The following is a 25423-nucleotide window of genomic DNA, read 5'->3' on the forward strand; positions in this document are numbered from 1 at the left end:
AGAATAATGTGAGGCTCTATCAAGATCTCATTGAGATCTCAGAGCAAGAAGAAACAAGAAGAAGAAATCTACAGCGGAACCTGGGCCTTGAAACTCATGTGTTCTAGAAGGAGCGTTGAGATACAATACAGTCAAGTTCTGTATCAGTTTTTCCCATAAGAAATAACTGAAAACAGATTAATCCTTCTACGCCACCAATTTTTTTTCCCAACTCACCTTTTTATACAAAACATTACACAAATTTCAAAGTAAGTTCAAATTTAAATAATATAATTTAAATAAGAAGTGAAACATTAAAGATTTTTTTAACAACTGCAGTATGGCCCATACCTTGAGATTAATGTAGATCTGGATCTGTGGACACGGACATGGAGAGGAGGTACAGAGAAAGAGTCATTGTTTGGAAGGGGAATTCCCTTCCATAAAATCAGCTAATAGCTGCTTTTCAGGAGTTTTTCCCCTTCTTTGCCTTTTTTTCACTAAGACCTGGCTGGCTTTATCTGAAAAAAAATCTGTCTAATGTGGTCTGCTGTTGGTGTTTCCTTAGCTGTTTTCTAAAGGGTTTACTAAATTATCAACAATATTGATAACATGATTAACCAGTTCCTTATCATTATGATTCTTTTCAAAAACTTTCTCAGGACCCATTTTTCTTTATCTAAAAACAATACAAAAAGGCACAAAAACTAAGAAAATTATAACAAATTGCTTGGGAAATGCCCACAAAAGGTTTAAACAACATGTATTAACAATGCCAACTAATACCGAGTGACCAAAACGAACTTTTGTTTACAAAAAATCATGTGCATCCGGTCGGATTCCAGTGTTTCATTCGTGTGCCAATGTAAAATTTTCTCCACATTTCCCGTCGAAATCTGATTATGTCGAGTACTGATGCAGCGGAGTCCCAGGGTTCTACTGTACTGAGAAAGTCGTAAAAGAAACTTGCCCTCACATGAAGAGGAGAAAATAACTGTTCATGAATCTGATGGAAGCCCTGACAGGATAGCACCCCAAAGGAAAATATAGCATAGTGAAACTCTCCAATGTTTAGCAAAAAATAGGCTCCGGAAAGCACCTAGGGAACAATGAGGAGAGAAAGAAAAACCAGTAAGAATGAGCTTGACCGTCTCAAGAGAAACCATGCCGGCAAGAAGGCAATGGAGTGACACAGAAAATCCTGGCAGGGGGTGGGGGGGAGACCTGCCAACCAGGATATCTAGCAAAATTATCCCTCAAATAAGATGGAGAAATAAGGTCTTTCCAAACAAAGAATAAATTTATAAAATCAAGACAATCATTTCAAGAATATACATGCTGATGAGAACACTCAGGACAGAATCCGCAGCAGCAGCAGCAGACAAATCTGAAAGCAATATACAGATTGACGACACCTTTGGAATAGTGAGTCTGTGTGAGCCCTTCCACCTTCTTTTGATACTTTCTACAGCGTTCAATCTTGTGCTCATGAAATCTTTCACTATTGCAACTCGAGACTTAAATTTTTTCTTCACTTTTTGCTCTAACTCCAAGTGTTTGCACATTGCATTATAATACTTCACCTTTTTTAAAGTTACACTTTGAAATGTTTTTCTTTTTTAAAAAATTTATTTATTTAGAAATTTTCTGTTCGATGGATATTGGGCCTCTGCTCAAGTACTCCCTCAACACAACTCGCACTAACAACGCCAATTAACCGAGTGCCTGAAACACTAGCTGCTTTTGTTTACAAAAATTGCGTGTGTCAGGTCACATTCCGACAAAAGTTCAAACTCTGATGCAAAATTTTCTCGACATTTCGCTTCAAAATCCAATTATGTTGTGTACTGATGCAGTCGAGTACCGGGGTTCTACTGTATCTCATAATAAGAGAGGGCACTGATTTTTTAAGAAGATAGGGTTTGTACACTTCACTCTACCTCGGCATTTCCCAAAGTGGGAGGTATCAGAACCCACCGGGGGAGCTGTTCAAGCAAATACCTACTCCCACTCCTCCTAGAGTACAGGCTAGAGCAGAAATGTGTTTGAATGGCTGGGACAATTGAGTAAATTTTATTGATTGATTAGGAGAAAGTAACCAATAAGAAGAAATGGGACCCAGAAGACATGACTCCAACCAGAAGAAGGAAAGGGGGGAAAAAAACAAGATAAGCAAGTGTTCCACCCGGTTAGTTCACCACGATTGAATGACAATGTGAGTGCTCCCGGTCTCAAGGAAGCTTGGGGAGCTTCTCTGTTTGGAGAGTACGGGTGGTGTGAACAGTCCTCACCCTTGGCAGCCCCTCCTCCTCCTCAGTCTTCCTATCTCACTGGGAGTCAGTGGTAACACAGGGATAACAACCACACTTCTCACAGAGGACTATCGGGAAGATTAGGGGGAATGTGTGTTGGGCAACTGGCCGAGCAAAGGAACTCTCAACTCTTCTGGCTCATTCTTACCTCTAATTCAGCAATGGACACAGGCTGTGATGGAAGGCAGGAAGCACACTTGATCTTTATGATGAGAGGGTTTAGTTCCTGCCTTTGCTCCTCACTCATGATGGGAACTTCTGTTTGTAAAGTCAAATAACAATCTAAAATGCGGACACCCTTCTCGTTGCCACGACTCATGACCATTTGCCATCCTGTTGGGGGAATACAGACAGCATTAGACTTGAACTCATGGTAGCCGCAAGATAAGCACCAGAGGGGTAAGTAATCTGAAAAAAGGAAGGATAAAATTATAATTAAAAGTGGAAAACTGGGGACTTCCGGGAAGATGGCGACGGAGTGACACACACCAGAGGGACTCCGCAGAATCTAGCCCAGGAGAGTTGCTCAGAGTGAAATTCAACGCCACTGGATCGCAGGAGGTGCATCATAAAGATAAGTAGGCACAGATCCTCGGGGCTTTGAGGGGCTGGGGGCTTTTGGCTTACCTCAGTGGAAGCCGGCTGGGTCTCGACCCTAGTCCAGCTGCCGGATCTGCCCAAGCCAGGACCATTTGGAGCCTGTAGCAGGGCTTGGTCTCAGCACAGCCACAGTTTTCCCCTATCTGCCTCAGGGCAGGAACAGGACACTTGCGGCTCCACTGGCAGGGATCGGGGTTCAGCTACATTGTTGTTTCTGTTTGGGTCTCTGCTCTATATTCCCACACAGCCTTGGAGGGCTGCGCAGGGGCTTTTTCAAGGCACAGCCGCAGCCGCGCCGCATGGTCTGAGCAGGGACTAAACCCAAACCCCCACAGCTCCATAGGCAGGGATCAAGCTTCAGCTACACGGCGGCGTCTGTTAACATCTCTGCTCTCTGTCCCCCCACTTCTCTGGGGGCTGCTCAGCAGCTTTCTTGCGACCCTTCTTGGGGCTCAGCTGTGGACTACCGCTGGGGCTTGGGGCAGGGAGTAAGCCCTTGCAGATCCACAGGCAGGGAGTGGGACTCAGCTACATAGTTTCTTTTGCTTCCCTAGCTTCCCTGTACCCCTGCACAGTCTAGTCTCACTTTTTGATTTTTCTCCCCCGCCCCCACTTGTTCCTGCCCTGCTCTCTCACACTCTATTGCGGACTTACGGGGCACTCCCATTGTCCTAGGGCATTTGCGCCTGGGTCACACCCAGCTAGGTGAGCTCCACCCTGCATAGATAGCCCAAGGCTAGGGTAAGGCCTGCTTGCTCTCCAGGGGATACTCCTCAGACTTCTCACCAGGGAGTTCCTGCCTGTGTACCTGGGGACATAAGGCGGCTCAGTCAACACTTATCAATATTCAAACCAATAGCAGGAACTTCAGCCCAGCCTCTGCAACACTGGGGCAGGCAGTCGACCTGCCATCTGGGGCACTCCCCTGATAGGGAAGCCACAGGAAGATAAAGTGGTAGGTTAATACCATAGCAAAATCAGCTGTAGGCAGATCGAAGAAGCATTCCTATAAGTCTTCCAGAGAGAGACTAGAAAATGGCACCTGGTCCCTCAAAAACAACTCAACGCAAACAGCCATCACCCCGAACGACCTCAATGAAAAAAACAGGAGAAACAAAAGACAAAGGCAGAAGATGTTCTGAACATAGCAACATACATAGAAGAAGTAGACATTGAGATGCCATACAAAGAAACTCTCAGAATGCTGCTTGGAGCCATGCAGGATATGAGGGAAACAATACAGAAAAAGGATGAAATGATAGAGGAGATAAAAGACATACACCAAAGGGAAATACAGGAGCTTAAGGAGCAGATAAGGAAAAACAATAGCAGAATCATGTTCCTTGAGAATCGATTGGAGGAATCAGAGAACCGCATCAGTGTCGTGGAGGACAGCCAAGCAGACTTTAATAAATGTGAACAAAAATCTAATAAGAGCATCAGAGAAGCCGAAGAAAACCTAAGAGCTATGTCTGATGCTATGAAGCGGAACATTAGAATTATTGGCCTACCGGAGGAAGACACAACAAAGAAGTCATCTGCAACAATAGCGAGAGAATTCTTGGAGGAAAACTTCCCCAGCCTAATGAATGAAAACCAAGCAACCATCCAGGAGGCTGAAAGAACACCAGCACGACGGGACCCCAAGAAGAAATCACCAAGGCACATAATAGTTAAACTATCCAACTTTGAGGAAAAGGAGAAAATCATGAGAGCAGCTAGGGAAAAGCAAGCAATCACATATAAAGGTTCCCACATAAGGATATGCTCAGACCTATCAGCAGAAACTATGAAAAAAAGGAAAGAGTGGAGTAACATATTCCAAAAATTGAAAGAAAACAATGCAAATCCAAGAATACTCTACCCAGCCAAATTATCGATCAAGATCGATGGAGAAGTAAAAGTCTTCCCAGACAAGGAAAAACTCAAAAAATACGTTACAACAAACCCAGCCTTACAAAAGATCCTCGCCGACTCAGTATGGGCAGAAGAACAACACTCACCAAGCACAAATAAGAGACCAACACATAGAACAACCTCACCCAGACCACAACAAGGAGAAAACAGACCCCAAGATAGCAATGGCTTAAGGATGGAAAGAAGTCAAGAATGATACACACACAAAACACACACTAATGAGAAAGGAAAGTAGGAAAACTCCCAACACAAAAGGTATAAAATGGCATCACAGAGTCCGCACATGGAGATAATAACCCTGAATATCAATGGCCTGAACTCAGGCATTAAAAGACTGAGACTAGCAGAATGGCTTAGAAAGCACAACCCATCAATTTGCTGTCTACAGGAGACACATCTCAAGGCTACAGACAAAAATAGGCTGAGAATCAAAGGCTGGAGAAGGACCTACCCAAGCAAACAGCAATACAAAAAAAAGCAGGGGTTGCAATCCTTATCTTGGATAAAACTAACCTCAAAGTGCAAACCATAAAAAGAGATAAGGAGGGACACTATATAATGCTCAAGGGAATGATAGACAATGAACCACTAAGCATTGTAAACATATATTCCCCGAATGAGAGACCAACTCAATACGTCAATCAAACACTCCAAAAGAATTAAGAAAGAAATCACAGACTCGACAATTATAGTAGGCGACTTCAACACACCACTCACTGAGAAAGATAGATCACAGGGAAAGAAACTCAACAAGGAGACTAGAGAGCTAAACTCCACAATTAGACAATTTGACTTAATAGATATTTACAGAGCATTTCATCCAAATACAAAAAATTTCACATTCTTTTCAAGTCCCCATGGCACATATTCGAAGATAGACCACATGCTGGGGCATAAGGCAAATCTACATAAATTTAAGCACATTGAAATAATACAGACCTCTCTCTCTAACCACCGTGCCATAAGACTGGAAATCAACAAAAGGAAGACAAAGAAAAAAAGAGCAAATAATTGGAGGATGAATAACTCTCTACTGCAAAAGGAGTGCATACTGGTGCAGATCAGAGATGAAATCAGGAAATTTCTAGAAACCAACAAAAATGAGCACACAACGTACCAAAATCTATGGGACACAGCAAAGGCAGTCATCAGAGGAAGGTTCATAGCAAAACAAGCACACCTAAGAAAGGAAGAGAGACTCATGACGGATACGCTGATGCAAAATTTACAAAAACTAGAGCTGAGTCAGCAGGACAGCCCTACTAATAGCGAAAGAAAAGAAATTATAAAAATCAGGGCTGAGATTCAGGCGAGGGAAAATAAAAAAACTATGGAAAAAATTAATATCGCTAAAAGTTGGTTCTTTGAAAGGATAAACAGGATCGATAGACCATTGGCAAACCTAACCAAAGAAAGGAGGGAACAAATCTCAATAGCAAGAATAAGGGATGAAAGAGGGGTTATTACAACAGACCCTAATGAAATCAAAAGTATAGTTACACAATACTATGAAGGATTGTACTCCAATGAATTCAACAATTTGGAAGACATGGACAAATTCCTGGAAAAACAATTCCTCCCTAGACTATCCTCGGTGGACATCAAGAATCTCAACAGACCCATAGCAATAGAAGAAATAGAAAAGGTTATCAAGGGATTACCAACAAAAAAATCCCCTGGACCAGATGGATACACTGGAGAATTCTACCAAGCATTCAGGGAAGAACTAATACCAATCCTACACAAACTTTTCCAGAACATAGAAAAAGATGGCAAACTCCCAAACTCCTTCTATGAAGCTAGTATAACTCTGATACCCAAACCGGGCAAGGATCCCACAAGAATCGAGAACTACAGACCGATATCCCTAATGAACATTGATGCAAAAATCCTTAACAAAATACTAGCCAACAGAATACAAAAGTATATAAAACAAATAATTCACCATGACCAAGTGGGATTCATACCAGGGATGCAGGGATGGTTCAACATACGAAAGACCATTAGTATTTTCATCACATTGACATGAAAAAGTATAAGAATCACATGATAATATCAATAGACGCAGAAAAAGCATTCGACAACATCCAACACCAAATCCTGTTTAAGACACTAGCGAAGATAGGAATGGAAGGAAAGTTCCTCAAGACAATACAAGCTATATATGAAAAACCAACAGCCAAAGTCGTAGTCAATGGAGAAAAGACTAACACAATCCCACTGAAAAAGGGGACCAGACAAGGATGCCCCTTGTCTCCACTCCTATTTAATATTGTGCTGGAGGTTTTAGCTAACAGCATAAGGCAAAGGAGTGACATCAAAGGTATTCGTCTGGGGAAGGAAGAGGTGAAACTATCGTTATTTGCAGATAATATGATTTTATATATGGAAAATCCCAAAAGTTCCACAAGGGGAGTACTGGAAGCAATAGAGGAGTTTGGCAGAGTGGCAGGATACAAGATCAACAAACAGAAGTCCATCGGACTGTTATACACATCAGATAAGACCACAGAAGAAGAGATCAAAAAGGTGGTACCCTTCACAATAGCCAAACACAAATTGAAATATCTAGGGATACACCTGACTGAAAAAACAAAAGATCTATATAGGGAAAACTATAGAACACTATTACAAGAAACCAAGAGCGACCTCAACAAATGGAAGAATATTCCTTGCTCTTGGATTGGGAGACTTAATATAGTTAAGTTGTCAGTTCTGCCAAAAGCACTATATAAGTTTAATGCTATCCTGATACAATTACCATCATCTTTCTTCAAAGAAATGGAAAAACTCATTACCAACTTCATATGGAGAGGTAAGAAGCCCAGAATTAGCAGAGAACTCAAGAAAAAGGACACCGTGGGAGGGCTTGCTTTACCTGACTTTGGCACATACTATGCAGCCACAGTTCTCAAAACTGCATGGTATTGGTACAATGACAGATACTCAGACCAATGGAAAAGAACTGAAAACCCAGAAATAAAAGCATCAGCATACACACAGCTGATCTTTGACAAGGGCCCCAAAAATATCAAATGGGAAGCAGATGCCCTCTTTAACAAGTGGTGCTGGAAAAAATGGATATCAACATGCAGAAAAATGAAGCAAGACCCTTATCTCACTCCATACACAAGAATAAACTCAAGGTGGATCACAGACCTTGAAGTTAAACCCCAAACTATTAGGGCCATCAATGAGGGAATTGGGACCAACTTGAGAACTTTGGCGCAAGGAATACACAGGCTGTCAGAAATAGGGAAGGACACAAACACAGAGGAGGCACAAATCGACAAATGGGATATACTGAAGATAAAACACTTGTGTACATCTAAAGAATTCACCAAGAGAGTAATAAGAGAGTCCACAGACTGGGAAAACATCTTTAGCAATGACACATCAGACAAAGGCCTTATTACTAAAATCTACAGTACTCTGCTAGCTTCCAAAAAGCAAAAAACCAATAGCCCACTTGAAAGGTGGGCAAAGGACTTGAACAGAAGTTTCACAGGGACAGAAATCCGAATGGCCAACAAACATATGAGAAAATGTTCCCGATCTTTAGCCATAAGAGAAATGCAAATTAAAACAACAATGAGGTACCACCTGACACCCTCAAAGGTAGCCCAATTCAAAAAATCAGAAAGCAACAAGTGTTGGAGGGGCTGTGGGGAGACAGGAACTCTCATCCACTGCTGGTGGGCCTGTAAGTACGTACAGCCACTATGGAAATCAATCTGGCGATACCTAAAACAGATGGAAATAGAGTCACCATATGACCCAGCAATCCCCCTACTGGGCATATACCCAGAAGAGGCAAGAAACAAACCAAAACCAGATATCTGTGCTCCAATGGTCATTGCGGCACAGTTCACAATTGCAAGGAGTTGGAAGCAACCCAAATTTCCATCAACTGACGATTGGATTAAAAACCTGTGGTATATACATACAATGGAGTACTACGCATCACTAAAAAGCAGTGATGAACGTATGAGGCACATAGCGGCATGGGAAGAACTGGAGGAAATCATGCTAAGCGAAGTAAGTCAGACACAAAAGGACAAGTACAACATGAACCCGCTGAGGTAAGTATTAAAAAATAAATGCAAAAGTGGCATAGGGGGAAAAGCTACTGTATACAAACATTTTTGGGGTGAAGACTGTGTAGTATGGCAGAGACCAGACCAAAACCAGGGATGCACATGGTAGACAACAGTGGAGGAGGTGGGGAAAGGAAAACAAAAGGATGAATGTAAGGAAGAAAAGGGTAGTGGGGGCATGGGGCACTAATCCACCCAAGGGGAGGGTATTGTTTATATCTCCACAGGGAAAGGGGACCAGACTTCAACCCAGTGCCGCAAGGTGTGAATGCAATATCCCGGCGTAGAGTAGGGAACCAGTGGAGAGGTCTGGGAAGCTGGCCCCAGCACCAAAAATTAAGTGGATTCCTGCCCCTCCCCCGAAAAGAATTTGTTCCAAAGGACATTTACTCTGCAGCTCCAGGAGATGAACATATCTGATCAGAGCACACGGGAGCAGATGAAGGGGCAGGAGGAGAGAGTGGAGCACAGCCTGGCCCACCAGGCCGTAAGGAGGATGTTCCTGAGTAGAGCAGCCAGTCCACAGAGAGAACAACATGGCTGGCCCCACTATGAGAAATGATGCCAATCAGTGACTAAGGGCAATACAGGGGACTGCACCGGAGACACAGTGTGGGATCTGCGCCCAATCTGATCCCACCACACCGAGGCAAAACACTAAGGGGGTGCAACAGAACAGCAAGGGAACAGAGCAGTGAGGCCCCCAGGGAATGCTGAAGGTAGACTTTGGGGCCAGGGCGTGGTGCCCCAACAGACTGGACTGGAAAACACCCCTAAAGGCCAACAAACAGTCCTTGAACTAACTACAAGCTTTTCTTTCTTGTTGTTTTTTTATTTTTTTGTCATTGGTTTGTTGTTGTTTTGTTGTATATTGTTGCTTGGTTTTGCTCTGTCTTGTTTTTGTGCATGTTATCATCGCCCCAGGTCTGTCTAAATAATATAGGCTGGATGAACAATCTGGAGGAGAAAACAACGGGACCAACAGTTCTGGGGGGATGTGGAAGAGGAGGAGGTGGGGGAAAAGATAGTGGTGTTAACAAACCCAGGGACAAGGGAACAACACGTGATCCAAATTGGTGATGAGGAGGGTGTAGGAGGCCTGGTAGGGCGTGATCAAGGGCAGTGTAACCGAGAGGAATTACTGAAACGCAAATGAAGACTGAGCATGATAGTGAGACAAGAAGAAAGTCAAAGGAAATAGAGGAAAGAGCTAGGAGGCAAAAGGCATTTATAGAGGTCTAAATAAAGACATGTACATATGCAAATATATTTATATATGAGGAAGGGGAAATAGATCTATGTGCATATATTTATAGGTTCAGTAGCAGAAGGACATTGGGCCTCCACTCAAGTACTCCCTCAATGCAGGAATACTTTGTTCTATTAAATTGGCATTCTATGATGCTCACCTTCCCGACACAACTGCTGAAGACAAAGCGAGCGAATGAGCAAACATGGTGAAGAAAGCTGCTGATGCCCAGCTATCAAAAGATATAGTGTCTGGGGTCTTAAAGGCTTGAAGGTAAACAAGCAGCCATCTAGCTCAGAAGCAAAGCCCACATGGAAGAAGCACATTAACCTGTGTGATCATGAGATACCGAAGGGATCAGTTATCAGGCATCAAAGAACAAAAAATCATATCATTGTGTGCTCACCTCCACAATACGATCACTGAAGACAAATGGGTGCATAAACAAATGTGGGAAGAAAGCTAATGGTGCCCGGCTATCAAAAGACATAGCATCTGGGGTCTTAAAGGCTTAAAGGTAAACAAGCGGCCATCCAGCTCAGAAGCAACAATGTCCACATAGAAGAAGCACACCAGCCTATGTGATCATGAGGTGTCAAAGGGATCAGGTATCAGGCATCATCAGAACAAAAAAATCTTATCATTGTGAATGAGGAGGACAGTGTGGAGTGGAGACCCAAAGCCCATTTGTAGGCCACTGGACATCCCCTTGCAGAAGGGTCTCTGGGAGGAGACAAGTCAGTCAGTGTGCGATTTAGCAACGATGGAAAAATACAACTTTCCTCTAGTTCCTAAGTGCTTCCTCCTCCCCCACTATCATGATCCCAATTCTACCTTACAAATCTGGCTAGACCAGAGGATGTACACTGGTACAGATGGGAACTAGAAACACAGGGAATCCAGGACAGATGATCCCTTCAGGACCAGTGGTGTGAGTGATGATACTGGGAGGGTGGGTTGGAAATGGGGAACCGACTACAAGGATCTACATGTGACCTCCTCCCTGGGGGATGGACAACAGAAAAGTGGGTGAAGGGAGACATCAGACGGCATGATATGACAAAATAATTTATAAATTATCAAGGTTCTTGAGGGGGCGGGGAGGGAGGGGGAAAATGAGCGGATGCCAGGGGCTTAGGTGGAGAGCAAATGTTTTGGGAATGATGAGGTCAATGAATGTACAAATGTGCTTTACACAATTGATGCATGTATGGACTGTGATAAGAGTTGTATGAGCCCCTAATAAAACAATTCAAAATAATCATTAAAAAGAAAATCATATGGATTGGATCCAGCACACCATAGTGCTCCAAGTAACATCTTTGATTTTCAACACATCAATGAGGTTTGCACACATCAACGACCAAAGCTAGCCATGAAGAAGCTGAAGAATTCTACCAATGTCTTCCGTCAGAAATTGATCAAACATGCAATCAAGATGTACTGATCATGATTGGCAATTAGCATGCAGAAGATGGAAACAAAGAGGAGATGTTTGGAAGAGGTGACCTTGGTAATAGAAACAAGGGCAGGACAGAATTTTGCAAGAGCAACAACTTTATCTTAAATACCTTTTTTTTTTAGCATCACAAAAAGCTGTAGATATCTCCAGACAGAATACACAGAAATAAAATAGACTACAGCTGTGGGAAGAGAAGATGGAGAAGTTCATTATCAGCAGCTAAAACCAGGCGAGGGGATGACTGTGGAACAGGCCAAACAGGCCATCAATTGTTCATATGTAAGTTCAGGTTACAGCTGAAGAAAATTAAAACAAGTCTGAGAGCTAAAATACGACCTAGAGTCTATCCCACCTGAATTTTGAGATATCCTGGGACCAGATTTGACACATTGAACACTAAAGACAGAAGACCTGAGGGGCGGTAGAAGGACATCACACATGAAGAAAGCAGAAAGTCATTTAAAAGACAGGAAAGAAACAAAAGAGCAGCATGGATGTCAGAAGGGATTTCGAAACATGCTCTTAATCGTAGAGTAGCAAAGACAAGCAGAAGAAATGATGACGTCAAAGAGCAGAACAGAAAAACCGAAAGGATAGCTTGAGACGACAGAGTGAAATCTCATGAAATGCATAACGGCCTAGCGCTAGAAAGCCAAAAGGGAAGAACACATTCAGCATATGTGAAATACCAGTATGGGCGGGGCAGTGGGGAGGAGAAAAGCTCAAATTTTGCATGCAGAGGCATAAGTTCAAGTCTCAGATTTGGCCTTACTAGTCATGTGACCTACAAGAGTTTCTCGGAGGCTCAGTTTCCTCATCTACCTTTCTTTGAGCTTAGAGTTACTGAGAGAAATTTTGTATGTGAAGGTGTCATGGGCAGAACCCAGTAGACACTGAAAAAATTCCCTTCTATTCCTTTCAAATGCTTGTAAGTACATTTCCAGAGCACAAAAGAGCCGAGTCCCTCACGCGCAGAAAGTGGAGTCACTTCCCCAACGAGTCGTGGTGTAGTGCAAAGCCACAGACATCTGGGCCAGCTGGGTGTGGAGTGGGGAGCTACCAGGGCAAATTCACTACTCTCACTCTCTTCGTCAAAATTGCCGCACGAGGGCACAGTGAATTACGATGATTTTTTATAAATTGTAAGCTGTCTCAAATCAAAGGCTATCTGCATTAGAAGTCCCCTGTGCAAACATGCTCAAAGCATCACGTGGAAATTCAGAGAGATGGCAGTCAATTCCAGAGTTGGCTACTCAGTACTATGGACCTTTGGAAGCGGATAATTCTCTGCTTTGGGGCTATTTGGGCATTGTGGGATGATCAGCAGCATCCTGGTCATCTACCCACTAGATGGCAGTAGTATCCTCCTCCAAGTGTGACAACCAAAACTGTTTACATACATTGCCAACATGGAGCACAAGCCCTAGATTGAGATCCCCTTCCAGAATGACAGGAGGAAAAAGTGGCAGTATGCTTCTGGATGGAGCATCGTCTAGGGAACCCTACCGGGCAGCTCTACTCTGTCCTGCCTGGTGCATAGCAGTCTGAGCTTGGTTTCAGACTAAAGGAAAAGAGGAGAGGGAACAGTCACTGCTGTATAACTGCCAGACCGGAACACATTAAAGACCGTATATATTTTTACCAACTTATCCAAGACTGTGTATTTTTTTCAGCTGTTAGGTTTTTTTTGCATTAAGCCATAAATGGGTTTACATCTCATCAACTTTTTATCATGTTTATTTATAACTCCGTTTTTGAACACAAAATGCCTCACATTATGAAACGATATTTTTCAATGTATGTGGAACATTCTTTTATGAACTACAATCTTCATGAAATTGTAAACTTCTTGTAAAAATAACAATCCATATTACTTTGAAAAATTAGAAGAATAAGAGCTAAGAATTTCTTCGTGTCTTTTTGTGTAAGGGGAGACCACTTGAGCGATTTAGGTGATATTTTACATTTTACTATTTGATTTAACCAAAATGCACTAAAATGCTAAGTAAACAAAAAGAACATGAAGACAATCGAGTTTGATACATTCACTACTGATGTAAACAGCTACATAGACGAAGTAGTTAAAATATACCCAAGCGGATGGCATCTGAAGACCGCGTGTAGAAGTCACGAGTAATCTTGTGATCTGCCTGTAACAGGCGGCATGCAAACACAAGTAAACTCGGGATCCATCCGCAATGTGTTAACATGCACTAATGCCATCGAATCATCAGAACAGCCCCGTGAGGATGCTTCCGACCGTACTTTACAGCTAGAGAACCTGCAGCTCTTAGAACTTATGTAATTATGGTGAGTTAACTAGGCAACCAAACCCACTCAACTTCATGAAGCTTGCCTTTCTGCTCTGCAATACTACCTCCTTTCAAAATAGGAGTCACTCCAAGCAAAGAACCTTTCTAGAATCAACCGATGTTTCCTATTAAGGTATACAAGATTTATGACCTAACTGGAAATGGAAGATGATGACCAAAAACATTTTTTCTTGTTTAGGTTTTGGATAAGAGACGCTACAATGTTAATGGCAGGAATGAACATATAACTGGTCTACTCTGCCAAGATCACTCTTGGTTTAATACTGTAAACTGTGTACAGCACAAGGGAGGTGTGGCTTTGAGGGTTCTTTTCCTTGTTCGAGGCCCTATTTATGATCCAGCCAAATGTCCTGGCAGAAGCAACAACCACCTCCCCAGTGACCACCCACCAAAGTTCCTCTCTGGAATGCAAGGATCAAAGAGCCATCTGGCCAAAGATTTTTGCTAAAAGCAATGCCTACAACAGTGCGGGAGCTCACATTTGTGGAATAAGGTGTATAAACTGGCAAGGATCCCTGTGAAAATGTACTCAAGTGGCTGTTCCATAATTTCATGTCAACCTGAAGATATATATAACAGTGCAGGGGTGGTATTCAACCTTTCAAACAGGTCACAGCCCGATGGTTTCTCCTTGTGGGTGTGACCTTCTTATAAGGAGGGTTTGGGGAACCTGCCCCTCACCCCATCCCCCACCTTCACCTTACTGCTGCCAAAGCCCTTGGATGTTTCCACCGTCATTGGATCCACAAGACTTCACACCAACTGGCCTGTCATCTTCCTGCATTCTGCATCATTGCATGTGGCTGCATGAAGCGGGAGAGCGACTTGTGGACTAGTGTCGGATTTATGGAGTAGTATCAGACTTAAGGACTTGATCTGGGATGGGCTGAGATGTTTGCTTGATATATATATAACTACTTCTTGATATAAAGCTCTCTCTCACATATATATGAGTATCACTGGATTTGTGTCTCTAGTCTACTTGGCCTAACAAAGTGGCATTAATGCTACTCTAGAAAAGATGCTCTGAGGAACTTAAGGAAGTCAGAAATGAAAAACTTTAGGTGAAAGTTGGTTTCCAAAATATTTGAAAATGAAAATGTTAATAATGTTTCTTCAAACTATGCATAGGTTTCTTTAAAAATTTTTAAATCATATGTCTATCGTATAAGATAGGCAGGTAAACAATCCTGAGGAGAAAATCATGGGACTGACAGATCCAGCAAGGCATGAGAGAGGATGAGGCGGAGGGCAGGGAGCCAACAAATTCAGGGACAGGGAAACATCCAGGGATCTAAAATCAACAGCAAGGAGGGTATAGAATGCCTGGTGGTGTTTGATCAATTGTAATATAGCCGAGAGGAATTACTGATAGCAGAATGAAGGGTGGTCATGATGGTGGGGCAGAAGGAAAATAAAAGGAAACAGATGAAAAAACTAGAAGATAAAAGCTACAGAGAGGGATAAATACAGACATGTATATATGTAAATATTTTAATATATAAAGATATGGGTATTGGGCAATGTATATGTATTTATATGGTAAAGCACTAAAGTAGATGAACTTTGTGCCTCTACTTGTCTTCCCTCAACACAAGGTCACTTTGTTGTAATGTGGCACTGTATGATACTCACCTTCCTAACACCATCCCTGAAGACAAAATGGGTGCATAAGCAAATGTGAAGAAGGCTGATGGTGCAGGGCTATTAAAAGATACAGTGTCTGGAGTCTTAAACACTTGAAGTTAAACAAGCAGCCATCTAGCAGGGAAGTAACAAAGTCCTCATGGAAGAAGCACACCAGCCTATGTGATCACGAGGTGTCGATGGGATCAGGTATCAGAGATCAAAACAATCTAATCATTGTTGAGAGGGGTCGGAGTGGAGAACCAAAGCCCATCTGTTGATAATCTGAAACTCACAGAAAGGGGCACATGGATGGTCCATCCAGGGTACAGTGTAGCACCAGTGAAACACACAACATTCTCCAGGTTCTTTATGCTTCCTGTCCCACTATCACGGCCCCAATTTGACCTACTAGATTGGCATATGTACATTGGTACAGATAAGAGATTTACACACACGTGGAATCCCGGATAGATAAACCCCTCAGAAACAGTTATGGGAATAACAATTCCATGTGGATACAGGAAGGGGAATTGATAGCAATGATGGATGAATAACCCCCCTCGAGGGGGATGAATAACAGAACTGTGGGTGAAGGGATACATCAAATGGTGTCAGATATGAAAATATATATATTATATAATTTATTAAGGGTTCATGAAAGTGGTAGGGTGGGAGAGGGAGGGAATAAAGAGGAGCTGATATCGGGCTTCCGGGAAGATGGTGACTGAGTAACACATACCAGAGGTACTCTGCAGCAATCAGCCCAAGAGAGTTACTAAGAGGGAGATTCAACAGGAGGAGGACCATCATAAAGATAAGTAGGCACAGCTCCACAAGGTTTTGAGGGGCTGAGGAATTTTGGCTTACCACAGTGGAGGCCGGCTAGGGTTTGACCTCAGCCCTGCCACTGTCTCAGCCGGAGCCAGGACCATTTGGAGCCGGGACAGGGGCTTTATCTCAGTATGGCCACAGCTTGCCGCTGCCTCAGGGCAGGAATTAAACCCTTGCAGCCCCACGGGCAGGGATCGGAGCTCGGCTATATTGTTCCATTTGTTTCCCCCTCTTCTCTCTATCCCCCCCAGTCTCCGAGGGCTTAGTTTATTTTTATTTTTCTCCTCTTTGTCTCTTCCCTGTTCTCTCACACACCACTGCCAACCTCCAGACCACTCCCCTTAGCCTAGGGCATTTACGCCTGTCCCCTACCCAGTAAGTGAGCTCCACGCTATGCAGCTAGCCAAGACTGGGGAAAACCTGGCTGACCTCCACCAGGGGATACTCCACCCTACCTCTTACCAGGGAATTCCTGCCTTTGTGGCTGACGGAGCTCCTATTTTTCCTGTGTTGTGCCACGTGACTGAGGGAACTTCCTCCTGCCTACTTTAGTGCCTCACACGGCCTAACACAGCTCAGCCAACACTCACCAATGTTCCAAGCTACTGCTGGAACCTCTGCCCAACCTCCGCAGTGATCTACCTGGCCAGGGAAATTCCACCCACCATTCGTGGTGTTCTACACTAAAGCAGGAAACTCACCAGCCTTCAGGGGCACGCCCCTTGAGAGTGAAGTCACAGAATAAAGTGGTGGGCTAATTCCATAGTGAAATTAGCTGTGGGCAGTTCAAAGAAGCAGTCCTATGAGTCTCCCAGAGAGAGCCAGTGCTCTTCGACTCCCTGGAAAATGGCACCTGACTCCTCTAAAACAACATAATGCAAACAGCAATCAGTCCCAACCACCTCAATGAAAAAAGAAAAAAAACAGAAACAAACGGCAATGGCAGAAGATGTCCTGACCTAACAACACGCATAGAAGAAGCAGACATTGGGCTGCCACAGAAAGAAATTTTCAGAATGCTGCTTGGAGTCATACAGGATATGAAGGAAACAATACAGGAAAAGGATAAAATGATAGAGGAGATGAAGTCCATACACCACAGGGAAATACAAGAGCTTAGGAGGTAGATAACAAAAAACAGTAGCACAAACACGGACCTTGAGAATCAGCTGGAGGAATCAAGAGAACTGCACCAGTGACTTGGAGGACAGCCAAGCAGACTTTAACAAATGTGAACCAAAATCTAATAAGATCATCAGAGAAGCTGAAGAAAACCCAAGAGCTATGTCTGATGATATGAAGTGGAACAACATTAGAAGTATTGGATTACCAGAGGAAGATACTGCAAAGAAGTCATCTGCAACAATTGTGAGAGAATTCTTGGAGGAAAACTTCCCCTGCTTAATGAATGAAAACCAGGCAACCATTCAGGAGGCTGAAAGAACACCAACTAGAGTGGATCCCAAGAAGTCACCAAGGCACATAATAGTTAAACTATCCAACTTTGAGGAAAAGGAGAAAATCATAAGAGCAGCTAGGGAAAAACAAGCAATCACATATAAAGGTTCCCACATAAGAATATGCTCAGACCTATCAGCAGAAACTATGAAGAAAAGGAGAGAGTGGAGGAGCAACATATCCCAAAAATTGAAAGAAAACAATGCAAATCCAAGAATACTTTACCCAGCCAAATTATTTATCATGATAGATGGAGAAGTAAGAGTCTTCCCAGCCCTACAAAAGATCCTTGACAACCCAGTATGGGCAGAAGAACAACACTCACGAAGCATAAAGAAGAGACCACCACATAGAACAACCTCACTCAGAGGGGAACAATGAGAAAACATTGGCTTAAGGAGGAAAAGAAGTCAAGAATGATACACACATACACATATTCACAACACACTAATAAAAAAGAAGGTAGGAAAACACCCAACACAAAAGATATAAGATGACATCACAGATTCCACAAATGGAGATAATGACCCTGAATATCAATGGCTGAATTCAGGTATTAAAAGACCAAGGCTAGCAGACTGGCTTAGAAAACATAACCCATCAATCTGCTGCCTAAAGGACACATCTCAAGGCTACAGACAAGAATAGGCTGAGAATCAAAGGCTGAAGCACATACCAAGCAAACAGCAATACAAAAAAAATGCAGGGGTGGCAATCCTAATCTCAGATAAAATTGACCTCAGAGTGCAAACCATAAAAAGAGATGAGGGACTCTATATAATGCTCAAGGGAACGGTAGAAAAAGAACCACTAAGCATTGTAAGCATATATTCCCCAAATGAGAGACCCACTGAATATGTCAACCAAACACTCCAAAAGATTAAAAAAGAAATCACAGCCTCAACAAATATAGTGGATGACTTCAATACACCGCTCTCTGAGAAAGATAGATCACAGGGAAAGAAACTCATCAAGGAGGCTCGAGATCTAAACACTACAATCAGACAATTTGACCTGATATTTACAGAGCTTTTCATCCACATACCAAAAAATTCACATTCTTTTCAAGCCCGCATGGCATATATTTGAAGATAGACCACATGCTGGGGCATAAGGTGAATCTACATAAGTTTAAACACATTGCCATCATACAGACCTCTCTCTCTGACCACTGTACCATAAGGATGGAAATCGACAAAAGGAAGACAAAGAAAACAAGAGCAAACAATTGGAGGATGAAGAACTCTATTGCAAAAGGAGTGTGTACTGGCGCAGGTCAGAGATGAAATTAGGTAATTTCTAGAAACCAACAAGAATGAGAACACGATGTACCAAAACTGTGGCACACAGCAAAGGCAGTTATCAGAGGAAGTTTCATAGCAATACATGCACACCTGAGAAAAGAAGAGAGACTCATGTTTGATGTGCTGGCACAAAATTTACAACAACTAGAGCAAAGTCAGCAGGACAATCCTATTAATAGCAAAAGAAAAGAAATAATAAAAATCAGGGCTGAGAGGAGAGGGAAAATAAGAAAACTATGGGAAAAAATAATGCTGCTAAAAGTTGGTTCTTTGAAAGGATAAACAGAATTGACAGACCAAAAGAGGAGGGAACAAATTTCAACAGCAAGAATGAGGGATGAAAGACGTGACATTACAATAGACCCTAATTAAATCAAAAGGATAATTACACAGTACTATGAAGGATTGTACTCGAATAAATTCAACAACTCGGAAGACATGGACAAATTCTGGGGAAAAACAATCCCTCCCTAGACTATCCCCAAAGGATGTCAAGAATCTCAACAGACCCATAGCAATAGAATAAATAGACAAGGTTATTAAGTAATTACCAACAAAAAATATCCCCTGGACCAGATGGCTTCACTGGAGAATTCTACCAAGCATTTAGAGAAGAACTAGCACCAATCCTAAACAAACTCTTCCAGAACATAGAAAAAGATGGCAAACTCCTGAACTCCTTCTATGAAGCTAGTGCAACTCTGATAACAAAACCGGGCAATGATCCCACAAGATTCAAGAACTGCAGACCAATATCCCTAATGAACATCGATGTCAAAATCCTTAACAAAATACTGGCCATTAGAATATAAAAGTATATAAAATGAATAATTCACTATCACCAAGTGGGATTCATACCAGGGATGCAGGGATGCTTCAACATATGAAAACCCATTAGTATCATTCTCCACATTGACATGAAAAACTGTAAGAGCCACATAATATCGATAGATGCAGAAAAAGCATTCGACAACATCTAACACCAATTCCTGTTTAAGACACTTGAGAAGATAGGAATGGAAGGAAAATTCCTCAAGACAAGACACGCTATATATGAAAAACCAACAGCCAATGTGATAGTCAACGGAGAAAAGACAAACAATCTAACTGAAAAAGGGACCAGACAAGGATGCCCCTTGTCCCCTCTTATTTAACATCATACTGGAAGTTTTAGCTAACAGCATAAGGCAAAGAAAAGGCATCAAATAAGGTATTTGTCTGGGGAAAGAAGATATGATATTATTGTTATTTTCAGGTGATATGATTTTATATACGGAAAATCCCTAAAGTTCCACAAGGGGAGTACTGAAAGCAATAGAGGAGTTTGGCAGAGTGGCAGGATACAAGATCAACAAACAGAAGTCCATCAGACTGCTATATACATTGGATAAGATCACAGAAGAGGAGATCAAAAAGGTGGTACCCTTCACATTAACCAAGCACAAATTGAAATATCTAGGAATATACCAAGAGAACATAAGATCTATATGGGGAAAACTACGGACCACTATTACAAGAAACCAAGAATGACCTTGACAAATGGAAGAATATCCCATGCTCGTGGACTGGAAGACTCAGTATAGTCAAGATGTCAGTTCTGCCCAAGGCACTATGTACATTTAATGCCATCCTGATACAATTACCCTCATCCTTCTTCAAAGAAATGGAAAAACTCATTACCAACTTCATATGGAGAGGGAAGAAGCCCTGAATTAGCAGAGAACTCCTCAAGAAGGACACTGTGGGAGGGCTTGTCTTACCTGACATTAGCTCATATTATACAGCTACAGTTGTCAAAACCACATGGTGTTGGTACAATGACAGATACTCAGACCAATGGAAAAGAACTGAAAATCCAGAAATAAAATTATCAGCATACAGAAAACTGATCATTGATAAGGGTCCCAAAAATATCCAATGGGAAGCAGATGCCCTGTTCAACAAGTGATGCTGGAAAAAATGGTTATCTACCTACAGAAAAATGAAGCAAGACCCTTATCTCACTCCAGGCACAAGAATAAACTCAAGGTGGATCACAGACCTTGAGGTTAAACCCCAAACTATTAGGGCCATCAATGAGGGCATTGGGACCAACTTGAGAACTTTGGCACAGAGAATACACAGGCTATCAGAAATAGGGAAGGATACAAACAGAGGAGGCACAAATTTACAAGTGGGATAAACTGAAGATAAACACCTGTGTGCATTGAAAGGATTCACCAAGAGAGTAATAAGAGAGTCTACAGACTGGGAAAACATCTTTAGCAATGACACATCAAAGGCCTTATTGCTAAAATCTACAATACTCTGCTAGCTTCCAAAAAGAAAAAAATAATTGCCCGCTGAGGAGGTGGGCAAAGGACCTGAAGAGAAGTGTCACAGGGGCAGAAACCCAAATGGCCAACACACATATGAGAAAATGTTCCCGATTTTTAGCCATAAGAGAAATGCAAATTAAAACAACAATAAGATACCACCTAATATCCTCAAACATAGCCCAATTAAAAAAATCAGAAAGCAAGAAGTGTTAGAGGGGCTGTGGTGAGATAGGAACTCTCATCCACTGCTGGTGGTGTAGGTATGTACAGCTGTGGGATACAGAAAGATTTCTCCCAAGTTCTCTCCCCCAAATATATGCCAAACTTAGCTGCTTGCTACATGTGGCGAATGACTATCCACTTGGAGGTCAACAGAAGTAGGTCAGAGGTTATTCTCCCTAAGGGTCATCAGCCATCTAGAGCAAGCAGTCACCACTGTTTATCCCACAAGTAGTACCCACTCCCTTCTGATAAGGATAGTGGTTGACTGTTTCCTTATAGTAGACCCCAGAGAAGTCAAGCCCACCCAAGGGTGACAAAGGTTAGGCCGCCATCAGGAGTCTAGGGTCAGCCCTTCTTGTCACATGGGGGCCCCTAGTCCCTCCCCTTCCTATTAAGTGTACACCCCTAGCTCATCCCCTTCCTGTCATGCTTATGCCTACTGTACAGCCCCTTCCTATGATGTGTGTGCCTATTGTACTGCCCCTTCCTGTGACGTGTGGTTACCTGTAATCATGCCCCCACTAAGTAGATATAACCCTTGGTCTGGAATAAACGGGGTCTCGACCCTGCTGACCCTGCTGCCGGGTCTCCACCCCACCTCGGCCCACGCTGTGTGCGGAACTGGCTGGTAAGGTCATGGCTATCCAAGAGGTGAGCATGCTTCCATGAAATGTGTCTGACTCCATTATTTCAATCTGTCTTCTATCTCCCATACTCTCTATGACTTTACTATAATCTTTATATATAATAACCATACAATTGTGCTTACTGTATCCGTGTTAGTTGTGGGGGGCTGGTCCTTCTCCCCATATACAACCACTATGGAAATCGATCTGGCAATATCTAAAACAAATGGAAATCAAGCTACCATACAACCCAGCAATCCCCCTAATGGGCATATATCCAGAAGAGGCAAGAAACAAACTACATCTGTGCTTCAATGTTCATCGCGGCACAGTTCACAATCGCAAGGAGTTGGAAACAACCCAAATTTCCATCAACTGATGAGTGGATTAAAAAACTGGTATATGCATACAATGGAGTACTACGCATCGCTAAAAAAGCACTTTGACCCTAAAGGGATCTCCATTTCTGTAAAAGCTCGTCTCCCTCCCAGAAGAAAGCCCAAAGTTCTGAAGAATGGCCAGTAGAGGGAGCATGTTCAACTTAGTAAAAAGAAAAGAAAGTTTTCTAAAAGGAAAAAACTCTTATCCCCTTTAAAAACGTATACATTTGAATATTAAAACCTTGTTACATGATTACCCCTTCTAATACACTTTGGACTAGATCTGGTTTTCAATACGTGTGTGTGTGTGTGTGTGTGTGCATATTGGTGTTTATCTCTGATGTTTTTGTTATTGTGGGTAAGTCTCTTGAATTTTTGTTAAATTATTTCTGTGTTTTGGTATATGAAACCCAGGATTGATGAACCTATAGAAACAACAAGTAGAATAGGGGTTCCTGGGGTGTACAATGGGGGAGGGGTGGGGCAAAGAGGAACTGATACCACATCTGTAAGAGCTCCCAATAAAATGTTTTTGGTTGTTTTTTTTTAAAATAACAGTAATGGTTGCAGCAGTACATGACAGGGAACTGCCAAAATTTCAGGCTGGATTCAGAAAACACATATATATGATATACATTATATATTTTATCCATAACCTTTGCTATTCCCACCAATATCTTTGTTTTATATATATATAACATATATGTGTATTTTGTATTAATGTGTGTGTATATATATATATATATATTTATGAGCAAAAACCCCACAAATGTATATAATGTCACTCAAAATATATCCTAAGTTTACTATCATCAAAATCAATCCCTGTTTATTATTTACTACAGTATAGAAAACTGCTTATAAGTTTTGATAGATAGAGCTCACAAAGCAAAGCAAATGACTCAAAGCTCTGTCCCAGCGCTGGCCTCTGTGGCCGTAAGTTGCTCTCCTTACTGAAAAGGTGACAGTGGTGTGTGTGTGTGTGTGTGTGTGTGTGTGTGTGTGTGTGTGTGTGCGCGCGCTCAATGCTAATTCATTCTAGAAGGAGCAATGAGATGCAATGCCGTCGTTCCAAATCAATTTTTCCCAAAAGAAATAGCTGAAAATGGATTAATCCATTCTCAACCACCAAGTTTTACCCTAACCTTGTGTCTTTTTATACTAAACATTACACAAAATTTCAAAATAAATAAGTTCTGACTTAAATAATATAATTAAGAAAGACAACATTAAAGTTTTTAACACCTGTAGTATGACCCATACCTTGAGATTGACGAGGATCTGGATCTTTGGACATGGCCGTGGAGAGGAGGTGTGGAGAGCGTCATTGTTTGGAAGGGGACCCCCTTCCATAAAATCAGCTGGTAGCTGCTTTTCAGGAGGGTTTTTTTCCCTTCTTGGCTTTTTTTTTTTCACTAAGACCTGGCTGGCTTTCTCTAAAAAACAATCTGTCTAATGCAGCCTGCTGTTGGCGTTTCCTTAACTGTTTTCTAAAAGGGTTCACTAAATTATCACCAACAAAATTGATAACACCGTGTATTGTGGTTCTCTAGAGAAACAAAACCAGAATGCTAATACTTATATATATATATTTATACAGATAGATACCTAACATAAATAAACAGTTAATTAAATTATAAAGCAGTATAAATGGCTCGGTGCAACTCACTCCCGTGAGACAGCTGTGAGACACTGGCAGTCCTTCAAGTGTCGAGGGCCGCCGCGTAGTCCTCTGTAGAGAAATCCAGGCTATCCGGCACAGGCAGCAAACAGCAAGGCAGGTCACCAACAGTCCCCAGCTCAAGAGATATAAATTCCAATGGTGTGGCAAAGCAGGTCTTGAAGGAACCTCAAATTACAGCGACACAGTCCACGGGTTAGGTGTCCCACAGGTAGGTGTAGCTTGCAAATTGAGACACAGAACAAGCAAGGCAGCGACACACTGGTCCGATGATCAGAGAGAGACAAGAAAGGCGAGGCTCACGGCCCAGCCATTTATCTCCGCCCTTCAATTAATCCCACATGTGTTGATCGGCCAGGTGGGCACAATCAACTCACTACCTCACAAGGTTAACCAGTTCCTTATTATGATGATTCTTTTCAAAAGACTCTTTCTTTAGGAGGACCCGGGCTTTTTATCTAAAAACAGTACAAATAGGCACAAAAACTAAGAAAAGTTTAGCAAATCCCTTGGAACACAGCGCAAAAAGATTTAAACAACGTGTACTAACAGCGCCAACCAATGCTGAGTGCCTGAAACACGAACTGCTTTTGTTTACAAAAATCACGTGCGTCGGGTCTGATTCGATGTTTTGTTCGAGCTCCGATGGAAAATGTCCTTGACATTTTGGGTGGAAATCCGATGCTGTCGAGCACTGATGCGGCCGCGGACAGGGGTTCTACTTGTATGTATTTGAGATGAATGTGTCTGTCACTAAAGACTAAACTTTCCCTTCAATTTTCTTTTTCCCTCTTCTTTTTTTTTAAGCCACTCAAGGCACTACTTAGGTTTCAGGGATAAGGAATCAGGAGGGATTTTTTTTTGTTTGCTTGTTTTTAAAGAAACATACTGCATATATTGACAGATCTCAAGTAATGAAATCAACAACGATATCCTATTAAACCCTGCATATGGATGGGGTGTCTTCATCCCTCCCCGCTTCCCACCCGCCCCTCTCCCTGTTCCAGCTCCCATCCCCGACCTCC

The 25423-nt window shown here is 42.3% G+C and overlaps 1 protein-coding gene across 1 annotated transcript in view; it reads right to left on the bottom strand.

The window, feature by feature from the left end:
• The window catches only part of CFAP92 (cilia and flagella associated protein 92 (putative)), an 82049-nt gene that overhangs the window by 18501 nt on the left and 38125 nt on the right, over positions 1 to 25423 (bottom strand). The window contains exon 6 of the mRNA XM_075550896.1: positions 2440 to 2624. Within this exon, the coding sequence (XP_075407011.1) occupies positions 2440 to 2624 (185 nt within the window). The remainder of the gene's footprint in view (positions 1 to 2439; positions 2625 to 25423) is intronic.

This window comes from Tenrec ecaudatus, chromosome 5 (genome assembly GCF_050624435.1).
Source record: "Tenrec ecaudatus isolate mTenEca1 chromosome 5, mTenEca1.hap1, whole genome shotgun sequence".
Lineage (NCBI taxonomy): Eukaryota > Metazoa > Chordata > Mammalia > Afrosoricida > Tenrecidae > Tenrec > Tenrec ecaudatus.